We start from the raw sequence: 20,691 nt of genomic DNA, 5'->3' as shown, positions 1-20,691 counted from the left end.
TGTGGTAGTCCATGATAAACTCTGGACTCTGTCCTGTAACCACTTGTTGAAGAGTGCTTTGAAAACTATTGCTTTTTTATTTCTTTGCTTTGTATATATGTTATGCTGTACAATAAAAAAAAAAGTTTAAAAAATACATACCCAGATGATTTTCTTAATTTTTCTTCATATTTCTAGCTTTAATAAGGAAATTTGAAACTAATAACTTCAGTGAAGTGTGGGACTACAGTGAACTAGTCACTTAACCATGACGTATGTGTGTCTTCAACCAAATAGTTGTTTCTCATTAACGTGTTCTATGACTGACTACTTTAAATTGATTTTTAGGCAGAATGATGAATAGTAGTAGGTCTTATAATTATATATATCAATATTAACTGTTTATTGGTGGGATTTAAAAACTATTAAAATAACCCTTAATTTAAAACCCGCCTTTTAAACCATATTGACATTTTTGTGGGGTTTTTGAGGTTGTTGTAGGTTTTGGACAAAGTCAGTAGAAAAAAAAAGTGAATATGTCAATTTTTAAAATTTATTTGGAGTGGTTAGTCTGTGGTATACCACATACTGACCTGAATGCCTTAGATATTACTTTTAACTGGTCCTTTATTTAGTATTCTGTGGGTTAATATTTTTTACTAGTAGTATGCAAGCTTTTTTATACCTCATTAGTCCTAGTTTGAATGTTCATTTTTAAGATTTTATAAAGAAATTTCTTTACCCCGCATTCTCTTACAGCGATGTGCATTTTGTAAGCACCTTGGAGCCACTATAAAATGCTGTGAAGAGAAATGTACCCAGATGTATCATTACCCTTGTGCTGCTGGAGCTGGTACCTTTCAGGATTTCAGTCATTTCTTCCTACTTTGTCCAGAACACATTGACCAGGCTCCTGAAAGATGTAAGTTTACTAGATATATTTTAAAATATTTATCAGTATGTCAAGTATTGTAAATTCCCTAAGTGTTTTTCTACTTGTATTTGAAAGTCATGTTACATAATTCCTGATAATCTGAAAGATTTTTGTCAGTAGGTCCTTGGGTTAGAATCTTTTATGAATGGTTTCATTGAAGTTAGATCTGAAAAATTATTTCCTCAGAAATTAAAGATAGTTTACATGATACTTTTTTCTTATTTTTAAAATAGTTTTAAGTCATTGCAGAATGATTGAAATATTTTATGTATAATATATCTAATGTATAGTATAAATTAAGTCATTAGAGTATTTAAACAATATTCAGTGCTTTTCACACTAATACAAACACCCATTTGGGAAATTAGAAGATGATTCACCAAGGTTATTTTAAGACACAAATTAATAGGATCACCATTTACTGCTGAAATTTTTGAAAATTGTATATCCCTAATAGTCATGACAGAAGTATCTATTAATACTCTTTCTTGATTCATCAATCTTGATTGTTTCTAGTTTTGTCATAGTTTTAAATTTCTTTTCTAAGCAGTATTTTATAACTCAGTGAAAATGTTTAAATGTTTGAAATTTATGTTAAATAGAAAATTGAAACTCTTTTTTATCTTAATCATTAAACAGATCTTAACTTTTTCTTACTACATAGATTTCCAATAACCATGTTTGTTTTGGGTTCTTTTACATTAGTAAATTGAATTTCCAGTCTCGTGAAATCTTCGTGATGTTTTTTGAATCTTTTTGATGTCACTTTTTAATTGCCTAGTTGTTAGTTTTATTCTCTTTGTTAATAATATTGATAAAGTGTACCTTCATCCCCCTCCACCACCATTTTCCTAGCTCTGTGAAACAAATGTATCTGCCTTCGGCTTAAATCAAGTAATCTCAAATATAGTTAGACATCATCATCATTACTTTTTATCTTTTGTTCAGAACCTTAATTTTGTCTTTCAGTTAAAATTATTGGGTGTTTATTTTTTACCTTCGTCATTACACAGACATAAATTTTATGTAAGGCACACTGAAATTTCAAATTATCTTTAGGCTAAGACATAAGGGATTTAAAATATTAAAATAGTTTAGATTTCACTATTAAATCTGGAAAAGAAGTTATCCATGCACAGCAGCTGTTACAGTGTTATCAGAAGAACTAATGTAGTGAATTATTTCAGGAAGTAAATAAACTAAGATGTCAATCATCAGATATGATAATATGCTGGATGCTAAAATAACACTTTACCAACCGAATCACCTGATACTGAGACTAGAGGAATGGAGTACATCATATACTGAAGTGAAAATCCTTCTTAAAGTACCTGTTTGTAGTATAAGAAACAAATTCCACAGGGCTGATTTTTATAACATTCCTCAAAATATGCCAGTGATATAAAATCAAAGCCCAATCGAATAAATTCATAAACAGTGTAGTCTAAATTCACAGCTTTTTGACTCTCTGTCTTAATCCAAGGATATAATTTAGGCTATATTACAGATAGGATCGATTGCCCAGTCTTCATTAGCTTTCATAAATATTTCTTGTTATCCCAATTAGAGCTGTATCATGGCACAAGGTACTTATTTTCTTGTGTTTAAAAATGGGGATATCTTAAATCACAGTGTTGTTTTGAGGGTTAAATGACTATGATTAATGGCATTCACTTAGGACTATGCTTTGTACATATTGATTGCTTTACAGATATGTAGATACTTTAGCTTTTATTTAAGGTTTAAGTTATGAGAGTACCAATATGTATAATTGAGATATACATAATTTATGCTGCTGGTTATATGCAGAGCCATATGCTTTGATGGTTAGTTGAATTAGGAGAAAAAGTGAAAGTGTATATATCTAACAAAAACATGGACCTCTTGAGGAAAAAAATCCCATCAAAGAGAGTATCTGTGAGCAGGTCCAAGCTTGTCTTCAGAAAATAATTTTGGTGTGCTGTCTCATAGATAAATGACTGGTCATGGCTCTAGACTCATTTTCATGATGATGCAAGGACATGCTAACTTTGCCTAGAAATTTTACATTAAGTATCTATCTAGGAGTTATAACCAGGTATGTTTCCTGTGCAGTATTCCATCAGAAAAGCTGAATGACAAGGAGCCAATCATGGAAGATCAGAGGGAAGAACATTCCAGGCAGAGAGGAAAACTACTGTACAGACCTTGAAGAATGACTTTGTCCTAATTAAGGAACAGGCAGCTAGTAACTATGCCTGGAACATAGTAATAGAGTTAGATCATTAGAGATGACATTAGGATGAACCAAGGCCTAGACCATGTAGACTTGTAAGTAAGGATAAGGAATTTGAATTTTATATTCCGTCTCCAATGATGAGTTTAAACATGGCTGCTTTCCTCCAATGTAGTTACTTTCACCACTCAGCTTTACATCCTTCTACTTCATTTAAGTTTTTAGCTCGACCTTCCTTGGTGGTCTTTGTATCTCTTGACACCAGGTCCTGCTTTATGACCCATAATTCTGTCAACCTCCTGACCTTTCTTTCTTAAACTACCTTCCAACTAAACAGGCCAGGTACTCTGGACTACATCAGTAATTTCCTTTTTCTTTCTAGAAACTCTGTTTGATCATCAGATCACACAGCACTGTGTCCTCCAAAAATAGAATCATAGATTATATGTGTTATAATCTTAATGCAAGTTACAAAGCTGTGCTGATTTGGTTCTTCTTAAACTGATGCTGTCCTATAGCATTTTGAACTTCATTGCACTTCACCAGTACTTTTATTTTTATGTACTTCTAGGCTTTCTCAAGCTTTAATCTTCTTATGTGGCTAAGTTTAAGGATCCATAGTAAGCTCCCTTCTAATTTAAGTTCAGTGTTTTAGTGTTTTCCTCCATCTCTTCTCTTGTCGTAGCTGTCTCTGAGGAAGTGAAATTCTCCAAACATATCCTTGTTTTTCTCCCATTCTTTCCTCCTGTCACAAGAACTTTGCTCTCCCCCCTGCTTCATTTACCTTCTTCATTCTTTGTTTCTGTTGGTATTTCCTTTCTAGATTGATCATACTCAGGTATTGCTTATCTGATCTGCCTTTCCAGTGAGATGCAATATTGACAGCAGCGAAACATGAGTTGGAGCCAAGTAGACCTGGATTTTATGCCTGTCCTATCTTAAATTGCTGTCTTTAGTCTGAGCATTTCATTCAGTCTCATCTGCTTTTCCAGCTGCTTAAAGAAAATTTCTACTTAATTGCTTGATGATTGCTTCAAACTTAATATCTCTGTGGCCTGTAGGCATTTTTGTGCTCATATATACATATGTGTGTGCGTGTGTGTGTGTGTGTGTGTGTGTGTATGTACACACTAACTTATTTCCAGTATGTCACCAAAGCTACCCAGTAATAATCTTGTCATATATGGCCTTTTGTGTTCCCATGTGTATCTTTTCCCTGATTGGGGAGGTTGCAAGCAACCTCTAATTTTTTCTGTAGTACTTTTTTTCTGTTATTTTTTATATAATGATGCAAAGAAAATGAATGTTTTTGGATTGAATGATTCACGTGGTTAATTTTCTTTTACTTCCAATGAGCCGTATTTACCAAACAATAGTACAATATTGTCACTTGCTGGAAACTATCATAGATAACTCTTCTCATCCATAGTGATATACACAGTTGTCTTATTGCAGAATAGATTTTCTATAAAGAACCATGTTATGCAATAAAAATATAATGCAAAAGCTATGAACAGTGTAATTTTTTGTCATGTTAGAAACTGTAAAAAAAATATTTGAAATTTATTTTAACAGTATATTTTAACCTACTATATCCAAAATGTTAATATTCTACCTGTAATCAACATAAAATTATTGAGAAATTTAATGTTCTCTTTATTTTTTATTTTTTGCACTCATTCTTGGGAATCTGATGCAACGCAACTCAATTCAGACTAATTGCATTTCAGGTGCTCAGTAGTCACACATGATTAGTGGCTGCCATGACAGTTTGAAATGTCAAACTAACAAACTCTAAAAAGTTTCACAGATGCCTTTTAGGCAGTGTGCCTGTCAAATTACAATAGAAAGATCAACTCAACCATATTTACCCCGATTTCTGTAAGTTTGAAGGTTAAAATACCTATTAGTTAAAGAGCCATTTTATAGTGATTTAGAAACAAATACTTTATTTTTTTAAGACTTGATTTGTGCGAGGCGATTGGGGATACCAGATCAAAAAGCACACGTTCCATCCTTAAAGTACTCAACAGTACTGTGTTGTAATTAATGGATTATATAACAGAAGTAACTTCTAAGCATATGGGAAAAAGGAGTATTCAACAACTACATTTGTATTTGGGTGTGATATCGTTAAGTATTCAGGTTGTATGTTTAAGCAGAATTTTGAAGACTTTTTTGAAATGGACTAGGATCTTGAACAAAATTTCAGCAGGGAGATAAGTATATAGTAACATGCAGCACTAAATTGCACAATGTGTTATGTGCACAGCAGACTATTTGATAGCAACAGGAAATAGTGAGTGGTTCTATGATTCAGTTGGAAAAGGAAGTTTGGGTCTTCTTTGCTTCATAATAGAATATTTTTATTTTTTTCTTCCTTTTATATATGAAAGGGAGCTATCGATGGATTTTAACTTAAGCAATAGCTAAATATAAGATTTACGTTTTTGAAAGATTACTCTGAACTTGCAGAAGATAATTTAGTAATGGAGTCAGAAATATAAACATCGCTTACATTTAGGAGGTATTTCAATTGTCAAGGGAAAATATGATGGACTGAACTGGGAATAAAAGGAAGAAGGTTATATAGAAAATTTAATAAAAATTTTTGTTTCTAACTAGATGCGTTGGGTAGGGGAGGAGGTAACAATCAACAGTGATACTAAGGTTTCTGCTCTTACCCAACTGGTTGAGATTAAAGGGGAGAGGGTTAATTATGGGTATCGATTACCTAGGTATTGACATCCAGTAAAACTTGAAAATAAGGGTTTGGAGTTTAGGAAAGAAGTCTGGGCTGGTGATCAAGATTTAGGAATTGTGGTGCTATTTTATGACATAGGAGTTGTGATCACAAAAGGAAGCTATGAGGAGTTAAAAAAAAAAAAAGGAACATGATGAAATCTTAAGGGACTCCAGCATTTAGAGGTATTGTGGAGGTACAGAAGGTAACACAGGAGGATGAGATGGAGAAATAGGAAAACCTAAGGGGGGATCAAGAAAGAGTTGCCATCAAAGAAGGCAAGGAAAGCAAAGTTTTAATGGGGAAGTGGTTAGTAATATAAATGCTGCAAGTTTCAAATACAGTAATATCTACAAAGGAAACATTGGATTTAGCAAGTATGTGATTTTTGATAGACTCGTTAGAGTAGCTTCAGATGAATGGTGGGTGCAGAGACCAGTTGTTGAAGTGTATGTCAGGGGTCCACAAACTATAGCCTACAGGGCCTGTTTTTATAGTGCCTTAAAGCTGAGTGTTCTCGTTTGCTAGCTGCTGCAATGCAACACACCAGAGACAGATTGGCTTTTAATAAAAGGGGATTTATTTCATTAGTTCTTCAGAGGAAAGGCAGCTAACTTCCAACTGAGGCTCTTTCTAAAGTGGGAAGACACAGGATGATCTCTGCTGGCCGATCTCTGCTGGCCGTCTCTCCAGGCCTTTGGGTTCCAACAACATTTCCCGGGGTGATTCCTTTCTGCATCTCCAAAGGCCTGGGCTGAGCTCCGATTGCTGAGATGGTATGCTGAGCTGCTTGGGCTGTGCTACATTATTAAGCTCTCTCATTTAAGCACCAGCCAGTTAAATCAAACATTATTCATTGCAGCAGGCACACCTCCTAGCCGACTGCAGATGTGATCAGCAACAGCTGAGATTCACATGCCGTTGGTTCATGTCCACAGCAATAGAACTAGGCACCTTACCTAGCCAAGTTGATACCTGAATCTAACTACCACAGTGAGTATGTATTTTACATTTTAAAAGGATTATAAACAAAAACAAAGACGAACATACAGCAAGAGGTCCCTGTTTCCTGCAGATCCTAAAATATTTATTGTCTGGCAGTTTACCAGAACTTTGCAATGCCAGGTATAAGTGAAGGGAATAGATTACTACTTGTTTCAAGATGCTTGTGTGGGAAAGAAAATAGAAATGGTTTATGGCTTATAGGTAGAGAAAAATAGATAGGACTGATCACCCCCTTTAAAGAAAAGATTCATATTTACAATTGAAGACAGTCCCAGGATAATCAGCTATTCAAACCATTTAGTTGAGACTGTAAGGTCAGATATAGGCATATTTTTATAATTCAGCTAAAACTGGTATGGTTTTAGAATATATTATTTTCCTTATGTTGTAATGTGCATGAGTTAACTATGTATTTGACAAGGCAATTTATTCTTTTTTGTTTTTTGATGGTAAAAGAACTGTGCCATTTCTTTTAATCTATGTTTAGGAATAGATGGTGTCCACAAAAACATAGATTTTGATGCTTCTACATTTGAAAGTTAGTATAGATAAAGAATTAGTATATGAAGCATTGAATTTGCATATGATTATGTACTTTGTCTTTATCATTCTTCCTCATAAGACATTTTCCAGTATTTAAAAAACCTTAATCGATTTGAATAAAAGTGAAGAATTTGGCTTGTATTATTTACTCTTAAGCATTTTAATTTAAATGATACTTAACATTTCTTAATTTTGTCTCTTGACTTATCTCTATTAATTTAAGAATATATTTAACATCCAAATAAAACATTTATGTTCATATTGCAAACTGTCTGTCAGTTGATATTTTCCTTCTTTGGTTCTTTAGCAAGCATATTTTGAATATTAACTAGGTGCCCCACATCATCATTGATATTAGGGATATAAAATTACATAAGAGTTGCTTATGGTCTCAAGTAGAGATGTAGACACAGATAACCACAAAAACTGAATTTAATGTCATTACATTCAGATTAAGTACACTACAGTGTTTTTATTAAGAGCTTAATTTTGATTGGATGTCAGTTCAATGTCGATAACTTCAGGTGTCTGAAAAAATTACCATGCAAATTCCCTTCAAGTGATTTTTACACTGTAAAGCCAGAAACATATTAAATTCTTACACAACAATTTCATTGTTTACTGTTAAATTATAGCAAAGGAAGATGCAAACTGTGCAGTGTGCGACAGCCCAGGAGACCTCTTAGATCAGTTCTTTTGTACTACTTGTGGTCAGCATTATCATGGAATGTGCCTGGACATAGCGGTTACTCCGTTAAAGCGTGCAGGTTGGCAATGTCCCGAGTGCAAAGTGTGCCAGAACTGCAAGTAAGTTTTAATTTCAACTCAAAAAGTGTGTATTTAGTTTGAAAGACCCTTTTAATAGGTGCTAACGATTTGTGTAATATGATAAAGGATGTTCATATTGCAGCTCTATTCCTTCAAACTGACTTCATAATGTCTTAAAAATTACTAGAATATTTTAAACATTTATACCATTTTGAAATAAGCCTGAACAAAACTAGTTTTTTAATAATTTAAATTCCTGTGTCGCCTAAAATAGCTAATTTAAATTTGCAAAAAATCATTTAAATGAATGATATTAGCAGTTTAAAATACATAAGCATCCAAAAAATAAAAGGCAGCTTTTTTTGAAGAGGCTGAAGAAGATTTAATAGGAAAATAAACCTCTAATTCTGGAAGTTAGAGTTGATCCAAAGAATCAGTGATGTGCTTTTAGATTACTGTTTTAAAAAATTAATTTAAAAAAATAGCTGAAAGACAGTTACTTTCAATAGATTTATTATGTGGGAACCAGATGTTTTATGTGGGGTTATCTTTTCAGTTTGTTTGATTCTGACCTGTGGTCATTTCTCCAATCTTTTCTATGATTTTTTTTTCTTATACTACTAATTAGCATGGTAAGTTGGAGATGTTACCAGCATCTTCAGCAGTCTTCAGATTGTATACAAGCTGTGAATTTTTGTATCCAAGAGGACTTATGCCCAACACTGCCAAGATCAGTCTTTTTATTAGTTGTTGGATTTGATAACAATAAGCATCAACATCTTGGAGTTATATGGAATAAATAGGACCCTATGCTTTGGTATTTTGGTAAAAATTAAAGAAAATATATCAGTAAATTTTATTTTATACCTTGTGTCTGTGCTCAGTTTCTTGGGAAGGAATAAGAGAACTTGAAGAAAGAATGCTTGTTCTCCAAAATCAGTCTTTGTAGTTGAAGGAAGAACATTTGCAGTTTGATGTGTAAAATTTGTTGAACTGAACCAGAAGTAACTGGAGGTGAACTAACTTATGTCCCTCTTTACTTCTAATCATTCCCAGTTTTTACCTAGAGGTTCCTCTCTCAACTCTTCTCTTCTTTTTCCATTCCCCATTTTTCTTTTCTCCTCTTAAATTAACTTCTTAGTATCTGAGAGTGACTAATGTCAGTTGCTAAGAATCAAGGTGCAGAGATCTTGCTTTGTAACAGAAAATTGTTTAGAAAAACGTTTTAGGTATTCAACTATAGATACACAATTATTATTCTTAATACATATTTGTTTAGTGCTTATTATCTAATGGACACTTTTAAGCTCTTGAGCCATCATTTGTTTAATTCTCATACTGAACTTTGATTATTATTCCTATTTTGTGCTTGAGACTCAGAGTACTTAGGTCAAAGTTGCTCAGAGTCACACAGCTAGGAGACAGTCTGAATTTAAATACAAATCTACTGCCAAATGTGATCTGCTTTCCATTAAATTACAGTGTTTTTCCATGCAGCATCACCTAGTAGTTATAGCTCCTTCCCCCAGAAAAGATGGATATCAGATATCTTAAAAAGGAAAGAAAGATGGATATTGGATTTCTTAAAAAGGAAAGATCGCAGGTTATCTTGCCTTAACCCCCCTTCTTTATGGGAAGCCTGAAATGGCTGGAGTGAACTATAGGACCATATCTCCCTCATCCTCTAGAGAGCTATTTCTATCCCTGTCTTTGCAGAGAGAAAACATATACTGATAATTTATAAACTGTACAGTTCCCAGGATTAATTCTTACTCTGTTTACTTATGTTATAAAACATAAGTTTAAAGATAAGGCATCATTAATGCTATCTTCTTTTTTAGACAATCGGGAGAAGATAGCAAGATGCTAGTGTGTGATACGTGTGACAAAGGGTATCATACTTTTTGTCTTCAACCAATTATGAAATCAGTACCAACAAATGGCTGGAAATGCAAAGTAAGTGGTTTATTTTTTTAAGAAGACTATTATCATTTGTATTTTCTTATAGAGAACAGACAAATCAAATACTCATTTAAATCTATACATTACCTTCATCTTTTTAAAAGTCCAGCTTTATTGAGGTATGATTGATATACAATAAAAACTGTACATATTTGAAATCTGTATTTTGACGCATATATACACCTATGAAACCTTCATGATGAAGGTTTATGAACATGCTCATTAACCCAGAAATTTCCTCTTGCCCCTTGGTAATCCCTTCTTTGTGATACTCTACCCACTTTCCTCTACTTTCCCAGGCTCTGCTTTCTGTCAGTACGGATTGTTTGCATTTTCTAGAATTTTATGTAAATTCCATCATATATTATATACTATTTTTCTGTCTGGCTTCTTTAACTCATCATCATTTTAACTTCTTGAGATTCATTCATGGTTGTCACATATGTCAGTAGTGATTCCTTTTTATTGCTAATAGAGGAGATACCACAATTTATTGAATCACCTGTTTGTGCACATTTGGTTTGCTTCCAGTATATGATGGTGGGCTACTATATATATAGTGCCACTATGAACTTATTAACTAACATTTCTATGATGCTTCATGGCTTAAAAATTATATTTGAATGATTTACTTTTTATCTTCCCAGTAACCCTCTGAAGTAGTGTGATCCCTATATGAAGAAATTGAAACATAGAGGTGTAGTCTTTAAATCCTTGAATTTATTATACAGAGATAAAATACATTAGATTTAGATTGATTAGCTTTGAGGTTCCTTACACTGATTTGAGTGTGCCTATATTTATTGGCTGTGCATTTATTAAATATTATTTATTGTTAAATATTTGGATTCATACTGTATATGCAACTTTTGTCTTTCCCCTCCCTTGTGGTAGTTTTAAATATGTGATTTACTCAGATATTTATTTCTTAGATGCCGTCTAATGTTTCTGTTGCTTTTGAGATTTGGATAAGTGTTATAGACATTTTTCCATTGCTTAAGATATAAGAGTTTCTGCTTGGTTGACACTTTTAAGATCTATGTGCAATTACCTTAAATTTTTTCTGATTAGTCTTTTAGTGAGTGATCCTCCCTTCTTCCATCTGTTTTTCTATTTGCATCTTTATGATCCTGAGGTGTTCCTTGCTGGTGTCTTTACGCTATCTAGGGAATTTACTGTTGCTGTTAGAATCTGTAAAATTATGTAGGTTGGCTGACAACTCTACTTAATGGGCATAGTGCAAGGTAAGAAACATTGATTTTAGAATTATTTGTACACAGAGCACAGAGTATTTTAATTCTTAAAGTGAAAGTAGAAGATAAGAATAACTCGTTTGCCTTTAAGTCTCAACTGACTCATATAACTACGTTTTTTATTCTGTTTGGAAAGTATTTACAAACAATATTTACTTTGATCTTTATTTGAATGTTCTGTAAAGGGACTGACCCATCATAGAAGTATGATTCATGTGCTTCCTTTGAAATGTCTACAGGTAAATTATTAAGTTCTCGACCGAGAGCTGGTTAGGGCTTAGTGGTTAACTAAATTGTTCAAGTTTACATATTTTTAGATGCAGAATAGGGACCAAAACTCAAGTTTCCTGTCTCATAATCTGAATCTTTATTCCAATATTTTATGCTCTCTCCTGGTGCCATCATACTTTTTGAGTAACAAAGGCTTTTCCCTTCAGATTAATTGAAAAATATTTGTTGATTTATTCTTCATTTCATATTAGGATGTAGATCTTAACTAAGATCTGTAGACCCATATGGCATATACATTTGCACACACACACACACACACACACACGTTGACTTACTTTTTAATTATAATCTTTAATTTTATAGAATAGACATACAGTTGGGTGTAAGCTTCTTCTATCTTCAGTTATTATGTTACTATACTTTTTTGCTTTTCTTTTATAAAACTAAGTAGAATTTATAAAGTAAATATAATGAGGTAAAAGAATTTAATGTACTCTAACAAGTGATTTTGCTTGAAACTAAATTTCTAAAGTTGGTTTGAATAGAAAAGTGTTTCTCAAGGTCCAGTTCAGTATTTAAGCCTTTAAAAAATTTTTTTATTTCATTTTTACTTTAAAAATGTTGATAACAGAGTATGCTGTTACATAAAAATAGCATTGATTTTACCATGGCCTTGTTTATTAATTCAGGATAATCATACATCTAAGTGGTAGCAAGCAATCATTGAACATTAGATTTAATGAGGTGTCACATAGTAAATGTATTAGGTTTTTTTTCCACAGGCTCACCATTGTGGCACAATTAATAGGTGAATATCCATTCAGTTAAATCTAAAGTACAGAAGTTCCACATTGTAATTTACCAGTGTTCTATTTGCAATTTAACTGTTGCAAATTATGTAAAAGGGCAGAATTCTCTGCTTGCTTTATGAATTATGACACTGACTGCTGTGGTGCATATTCCAGTGCCTTCTACAAACCTAGTTCTTTTTTTTTTTTAAGCCACATTTCTATATTTGAACCAAGTAGAATTTTGGTTTGTACTTAGGACATTGAGAAACGCAAATGCAAAATGCAGGCACTGAAATTTGAATTGCAGTACTGTTGAAAGTCGGTTTATTTTATATTAATTTTTAAAATATAGCATGTCTGGAAAATTTTAAGCGTTCAGAAAACATGTGGTTCTCCAAGAAAATATTTGTGTTCCATTGGCGTAGAAACATGCTTTTGATAACTCTATCCTTGGTTTCCCCTTCTGTTTGTGACTCCAATTGTTAGTCTTTGGTCTTCTCCCTCCACTGGTGTGGCTTTAAAGGGGGCTAATGGGGTTATAGAGTGATAGAGACAGTCTCCAGAATCCTAGGCACCAGGGGGCCTTCAGGCCAAGAAATTTTGCGGCTGAGTGGTGGAGTCCATCCAGGTGTGGCAGACTGGGGAAGGGGAAGTATGCAGCGTCCTTTCAAGTACCTGAGAAGATGCAGGGTCCTTGAAAGGATCCTGATTTTTGTAAGAATCCTCAGGTAGCTGTGGATGGTGAACAAGTGGGGGAGGGGGCAGTGGGAGGAGACTGGCTGCAAGAACCCTTGCGCTAATTCCCCGCCCTACCCTGGCTGGTAGGGATTGACACCCGGAACTGGAGGCATAGTAACAAGGTTCTAGGGTGGTCTGCCAGCAGTTTCGTTCTGCAGCTGGCAGTGTCCTGGAGATTGGAGGGTAAAGGGCCCTGTGCAACAGAGAGTCCTCTGGGAGGGGGCATGAGGGTTTGAAGGACTGTGATGGCCTCCAGCCTTCTTTCTCAGGTAGTTATAGTTCTTTTGCTGTCTGGGTAAGCAGGTGGCTTCATTTGTATTTTCTTGCTTGGTTATTGGACTAATGGATAAAAAAAACCTATGAGTGCATTTGGTAATTCTGTTCTTTGATGATTTGTATATTTACACAAAAAAGTGCTTCTTTTCCTTTTTACTTTCTGAAAACTGAGGTTTAATTCATAAATTGTTTTCTTTTCTGAGGAAAAAAAGATATTTAAGACTATAAATTTACGTTTGCTTGTGCCTTGGGCATACCCAGATTTGTTTTATTCGTAACTATTATACCTGACTTAAGTTACTTATCTTTGTATTTTTCAGATTGCGTTTGGTTTAGTTTTATCTATTCAAAGAATTTAAGCTGTGTAATTTTCCTTCTTTACAAATGCTTTATTGATTCTAGAAGTATACTATTAATGTGTAGCATTTGTGTTTCCTAATTTCACATAAAATCCTTTTTCCTTATTTTTAGACTAGCTGATTAAAAAAATTGATGAAGTTGGGCAGGCCATGGTGGCTCAGCAGGCAGAGTTCTTGCCTCCCATGTCAGAAACCTGGGTTCCTTCCTGGTGCCTGCCCATGCAAAAAAAAAGAAAAGATGAAATTAACAACTTTAATTGGTCCTATCAGTTTCCCCTTGTATTTTAACTTCCCCCTCAAAAAACAAAAAACAAAAAATATTGTTTTGTTGTTCAGCAAGTAGGCCAGGACAATGTTAATATATTGTGATCTATATCAGTATAAAACTGCTCTCTTCATCCAATGTTGTAACCCTTTTTGAGGGGGAGGGGAGAAGGGCGGCAATAAGGGTTTTAATTCAGTGTTATATCTTTCTACACCTTTTTGTTTTGGATCCTTACATGTCATCTTTTGAAAACTTTTATAACCTTCATAGATTGAGTTGCTATTGAAATGCCTGGTTACTTTAAGACAAAGTTTTTCTTTTGATCTGTTTCCTGTTGTGTGTGTTTGTGTGGGTTTTTCATTCTGCAATGATTTGCACTTCAGAATCTTATTTTATGAGTTATAAACTATGTATAAACTATGTATAACTATCAACATAGTTATCAACTATAAATTTAGCATCCTTCCTTTCCCCCTTACCCCTTGTTGAAAATTAAGTGAACGTTCTTGCTCCTCCTCTCCACTGTTATGGTTAAATTAATGCCAAGGTATAAACTTTGTCGTTTTGTGTGTGTGTGTGTGTGTGTAAAAAAATACATACCTTCTGTAAATTCCAGCTTCACTTTGCCTCCAGTCTTTTGCAGTTTTGGTTTACTTCTGCAAAAAAAGAATTGTACATTTTGTGAGAACCTACATATTTGAAAGAGACTATGTTCATCAGCTACTGCAAGAATTTAGTTTGGTGTAATATTTTGTCACATTTTTTTTTTTTTAATACTCTGGAAACATTTCTTCAAAATTTTCTGGGCTTGTGGTATCATGGAAGAACCATCTTCCTGTTTTTGAAGTTTATTTCATCATAATCCTTTCTTCTGTTTGAAAGCTTTGTGGTCTTTATTTTTCTTAGCCTTGTAGATTTCTTAGGATATATTTGATAATGGTTCTAATGTTAATTAATTTTGCCTGGAATATGTTGAACACTGCCAGTCTCTAGGCCCATTTAAAAGTCTAAAGAAGTTGGGCGGGCCACGGTGACTCAGCAGGCAAGAATGCTTGCCCACCATGCCAGAGGACCCGGGTTCGTTTCCCGGTGCCTGCCCATGTATAAAAAAAAAAAAAAAAAAAAAAGGAGTAAGACCCACCTTGAATTAGGTGGATCACATTTCAATTTAAGATCCTAATCACCCAAAGATTAAAAAAAAAAAAAAAAAGTCTAAAGAAGTTTTGGGGTTTTAAACATTTATTTATTTACTTTTTAAAAAAATTTACCTTTTTACAATCTCTGTAATCTTTAGTAATAACTAGATAATTGGTCTCCTGCACTTAATTAATTATCTTGTTGTTTTCAATACCTTGGAAAAGTTATTAAATGATTTCTAGGGATCTTTCTTGAGGCTGTTTCCTGCCTTCCCTTTCGTCAGCTCTCTTAATAATTTGCTTTCTAAATAGTCTGCTATTCTCTTTAAGAATGACGATATCACTTAGAATACTGCTTAGAATACTGTTGGATAGTTCTTTTCTTTTTTTCTTTTTTTATAGAGGAAGTATAGTGTAATGGTTGAAGGCTTAAGTTCTGGAGTCAAATTCCTGCTCTTCTGTCATTAAATGTATCATCTTTGGCAAGTTTATTTCCCCCCATGTCCAGTTTCACTTCATTTAAGAATCTTTTAGTTTTTTTTTTGGCATGAACAGGCACCGGAAATCAAACCGAGGTCTCCTGCATGGCAGGTGAGAATTCTACCACAGAGCCACCTTCGCACCTCATTTAAGGATCTTAATAGTAGGTAGTTCACAGTGATGTTGGATTTAATGAGATGATACATTTTTTATTTTTCATTTAACAACATTTGAGGACCTTACTATAAGTCAGATACTGTGATGGAAGTTGAAAATGCAGGGACAATTAAGTATTCCCTTAAGAAAGTGTCTGTAGTGGCAGAGCTCACACTTCTTTTCTGGAACTTTGTTGCACGCCGGTCATTATCAGGTGGTTTCTGTTCTCTGTTTCTCTCAAGAATGCCTGTGTTGGCATAGTGTACATTGAAAAAAAAACAACACTTTTTATTTGGAAGTAATTTCAAACTTTAGAAATTGGAAAAGCAAAAATAATACCCACATACTCTTTACCTAGATTCACCTATTGTTATTTCGCCCATTTGCTCTATCATTTATATTCCTTCTCTCAGATATATATGTATTTATAATTTTTTATATAATTTATAATTTTTCTTCTATTTGTAGAGAAATTACATATACCTTGTACCTCTTTTACTGCTAAATGTTTCAATATGCATTTCCTAATAATAGGGGTATTCTTATCTCATCACAGTACCATTATAAGTTCATAAATTTATATTAATCTATTAGTGCTTGAATTTACCATTCATAGTCCAGTTTTGTCACTTGGTCTAATACCCCTTATAGCATCCTCACTCCGCACACGCAAACAGGCTCCGGGATCTAGTTTACAGTTAGATATTACAGTTAGTTGAAATAAAGTCTCTTTTGCCTCTTTTAATCTGGAAAATTTCCACAACCCTTCGTTATTATTGTTTTTGACCTTTGCCATTTTAGAAGAATATAGTTCTTTCCCAGTTGCCCTGTTGTTTTGTGTTTTTCCAAAGTTTCCTTCTGATTAGATTGAGGATATGTGTTCTTGGCTATAGTACTGCATAAGTAATGTTATATCTTCAGAGAATCACATCTGGGTACACACAGTGCTCATCTGTCCCCTAATTGGTAATGTAAATTCTGTTCACCTGGCCAAGCTGATGCTATTTCTCCGCTTACTCCTTTGTTTCTAATAAAGTAGTCTTTATTAGAATTTATTATAATTTAAGACCCTTGAAGTGTTCCTAAAATTCAGGAATTTTTACATGATGGTTGTAAAATGGTGATTTTTCCAAAATCTGCACTCCTTCCACATTTAACAAGACAATCTGTAGCATTCTACTGTAAGCAAGGCCCTCCCTACTTCTACATGTTAATATTATTTACCTGCTATCAGTATTGACTCATGTATTCCTGTTTTCATAATTTATAATTCATTACTGTTCCCAACTATTTATGCTCAAATTGTCCCACACTTGGCCAGGGCTAGCTAGCCTAGCTCCTTCAAACTGACTCCTGTGTCTTGCTAACATGCCCTCACCATTTTTTTGAGCACTTTATTACTTTTGTCATGATAAGATGCTCCAAACTCATTTTGTGCCTCCCTTACTCCAGCCCTGGAATCAGTCCCTTTTGTAATAAGTAGCCCAGGTTTCTTTAGTGGGGAATGGGGGCTGTATGTGTTTATTAATACTGTGGGGAGTGCTGGTGATGATGGTGGTGGTGTTTCTCTTTGTCCTTTCAGCATATGGGGCTAGAAAATACATGCATGTGTATATATTTACCCATATGTATAACTGTACAGACATACATATATGCATACATAAATTTGCATATACTCGTACATAATTTCGAAATCATGAGTTTACGTCAATATTTCCAGTTCGTTTTGTACTGAATAATTCTTTGCCTTCTCCCATTTCTTTCATGTTTTTCTATAGTAAGAATCTTGGGTCTCAGCAACATCAATACATTTATTCATTTGTCCAATCTTACCTCAGTTTGCTTTCAGGATTAGTGACCCTCATCTTTTTTATTGATATTAATTTTTTAAATATGTAGGATATTAACATGCTTTCAAAGTCGCAGAAATACAAGAAGTTCTATTCAGAGAAGTATCACTTCCTAAGATACCACTTTTATCCTGTCTTCCCCATCTGTTGTAGGTAACTAACTGCATTGTTTTGTGATTTATCCATCCTGTATAAAAATTGTAACATAAGCAGATATAGTTGTGTTTTCTTATTTTTCCCTCTTAAACACCAAAGGAAGCATGTTATATATGTTCACTTGCTTCTTGCATTTAATAAAGTCTGGAAATCACTTCATGTCTGTTCATAGAAATTTTCATTTTCTTTTTTTTACAAGCTGCATAATATTCCCTTATAAGTCCCATGGTTTATTCATCCAGTGTCCTATGCTTGGTATTCAAGTAGCTTCTAGTGTTTTTCCATTATAAATGATCCATAATTTTGTGCATACATGCTTTTAAAGTATTGGGAGTGAATCTTCATGATGAGTTCCTAGAAGTGGTGTGAATACCACCACAGGATGGGAAATGCGTATATAGTTTCATTAGATATTATTAAATTCCCTTTCATGGGGCTTGTGGCTGTTTGCATTCCCACCAGCAGTGTATGAGAGAACTTGTTTTCCTACCTCCCTGACAGCAGAGTGTATTATTCAGCAGGGTGAAAAAGAGTTTCTCAGTGTAGTTTTGATTTTCATTTCTCTTACGAATGTAGTTGAACATTGTTTCATTTTAAGAATCATTTTATAACTTTTTGTGAATTGTATGCATCTTGTGTCTATTTCTCTTGAAGACGTTTGATTCTTTTTTCCAATTTAAGAATTTTTATATGAATTAGGAATATAAGGCCTTTGTGTTATATTGCAAATATTTCCTTCCAGTTTGTCATTGGTTTTGTGACCTTGCTTATGGTTTTTTTTGGGCCATACAGAATTTATTTTTGTTTAGTCAGATTCATCAATCTTTTATTGCCTCTGGATTCTGAGTTATAATTAGAAAGCCTTTCCCTACATTGAGTTACAGAAGAGTTTCTATATATTTTCTTCAACATACTTATATAGTTTTATTTTTTACATTTAGATCTCTTATCCATTTGATATTGATGTTGTGTATGGTGTTGAAGTCCTTTTTTCCATTTGCATGGAAATTCCAATGTCCATATAGTTGTCCCAAACCATTCATTAAAAAGACTGTCTTTGTCCCAGTGATTTGAGATCCCACCTTTATCATATACCGCAGTTTTAAGATTAGGTTGTTTTTTTTTTTCCCCGCTTGGAATTCCTTTTCTGTTTCATTGGTCTGTTCATGCACCAGTACTATGCTGTTAATTATAGAGCCTTTTAATATCTGGTAATATTGGCCCCCCTCAGGATTTTTCATTTTCAAGTTTTCCTAGTTTTTCTTGTATATTTATTTTTCCATATGAACTTTAGGATCAACTTATCTAGCTCCGTGAAAAACCTTGTTGGAATTTTTATTGAGATCACATTAAATTTATACATTAATTTAGAGTAAACTGACATCATGATGATGTTATGACCTCCTAAAGAAGAATAAGAGTTATCTTTCCATTTGTTCAAGTCTAGTTTTGTGCCTTTCAGGAGTGTTTCTAATGTTCTTCTTATGGATCCTTATCATTTCTTAAGTTTATTCTTAATTATTTTATCTATTTTGTTGCTCTTCTAAGTGGGGTTTTCGCGATACATCTTTATACATATTTATGTATACAATGTCTATTTCTGCTTGCTAATTCAATTTCCTGCTACTTTGCTCAATTATTTAATTGAATTAATTTTATCACTGAGTCTCTGGAATTTTCCCATTAGACTATCCTGCCGCTACTAGTAGTTTTATTGCTTCTTTTCCTAATCTTATGTCTTTGTTTTCTCAAGTCTTATTGAACTGGCACCAGAACTAATTGTTTGCTTATAAAAGTAAAGAATAATTCACTATTAATAAAAATTTATTACAAATTTGTAATGATGACAGGGATTAATTGTGATGAGTTTCTTTGGCAATTGATTTCATAGGTAAAAGAAAGTTCTGAGAAATTAAATATTCCAAACTCTTAAAAAAAAAAGAGAGAGAGAGTAGGCATCCTTTCTTTGTTCCTTGTGAAAATACCTCTGGGGTTCCCAGATTAATAAGATGCTGGCTTTAGACAAGGAACACATGTTTTATCATATTAAATACTCAGTCACTTGTATTTTCTCAAGAGGTTTTCATTAGAAATGGAATTTGAAATGTTCTTTAAAAGCTTTTTCAGAATCTGTGGAAATAATTATTTTCCCCTCATACCTGTATTGTGACATTTTATTAATAGATACTGTAGTATTTAACTGTCCTTCCTTACATTCGGGCACAAAAACCCCACTTGGTCATGGTTTATTTTCTTAAATTGCTATTGGAGTCTGTTGGGTGGTATTGTGTTCAGGTTTTTTGTATCAATATTCATAAGTGCATCAGTTTTAAATCCCTCAAACTTTAGCATTCTATGGTTCATGCTAGTTTCTCTTTTTGGGTGACCACCCTATTCATATCAATCCCCCAGCTCAAAAAGATTATGTTACTTTTGGTGTTTTATATTAGAAAATTGAGGTAGTTAATGAGAGCCCCACAGTTTTATCAGCCTTGTGCCCAGGATTTTAAACCTGGCTAATTCACAAGCACTGAAGAGAGTTTTGGCTGGCCCTGGCAGGCCTTGCACTTCATAAGCAATTTAACTGTTTGGTAAAGATACATCCAGTTTCCATTCAGACAATATGGGAAGCCATTCTTGAATTTGGATGTGGAGTGATTATTTCTACAATTCCAAATAACAAGTCCTTTGCATTGGGTCATGCTATTTCTTCAGCAGGAGTTCTTATTTTTACCTCCTAAGCTACCTAGGAGCAAATGGAACACCCTAGCAGTGCCATATTTTGCTTTCTGCAATACTGGGTTGAGTAGCCTTACTTCATGAAATCTATGCATTCCTGATTATGAAATAT

At 33.7% G+C, this 20,691-nt stretch overlaps 1 protein-coding gene across 21 annotated transcripts in view; it reads left to right on the top strand.

Moving 5' to 3' along the window:
• KMT2C (lysine methyltransferase 2C) overlaps window positions 1-20,691 on the top strand; it is a 447,454-nt gene that overhangs the window by 281,261 nt on the left and 145,502 nt on the right. For all 21 annotated transcript variants that reach the window (XM_077150489.1, XM_077150472.1, XM_077150479.1 and 18 more), the window contains 3 exons: window positions 739-901; window positions 8,055-8,226; window positions 10,029-10,143. In XM_077150489.1, the coding sequence (XP_077006604.1) occupies window positions 739-901; window positions 8,055-8,226; window positions 10,029-10,143 (450 nt within the window). The remainder of the gene's footprint in view (window positions 1-738; window positions 902-8,054; window positions 8,227-10,028; window positions 10,144-20,691) is intronic.

The sequence above is a fragment of the Tamandua tetradactyla genome, chromosome 1, assembly GCF_023851605.1.
Source record: "Tamandua tetradactyla isolate mTamTet1 chromosome 1, mTamTet1.pri, whole genome shotgun sequence".
Taxonomy (NCBI): domain Eukaryota; kingdom Metazoa; phylum Chordata; class Mammalia; order Pilosa; family Myrmecophagidae; genus Tamandua; species Tamandua tetradactyla.
This window is presented reverse-complemented; position numbering and strand designations above follow the sequence as displayed.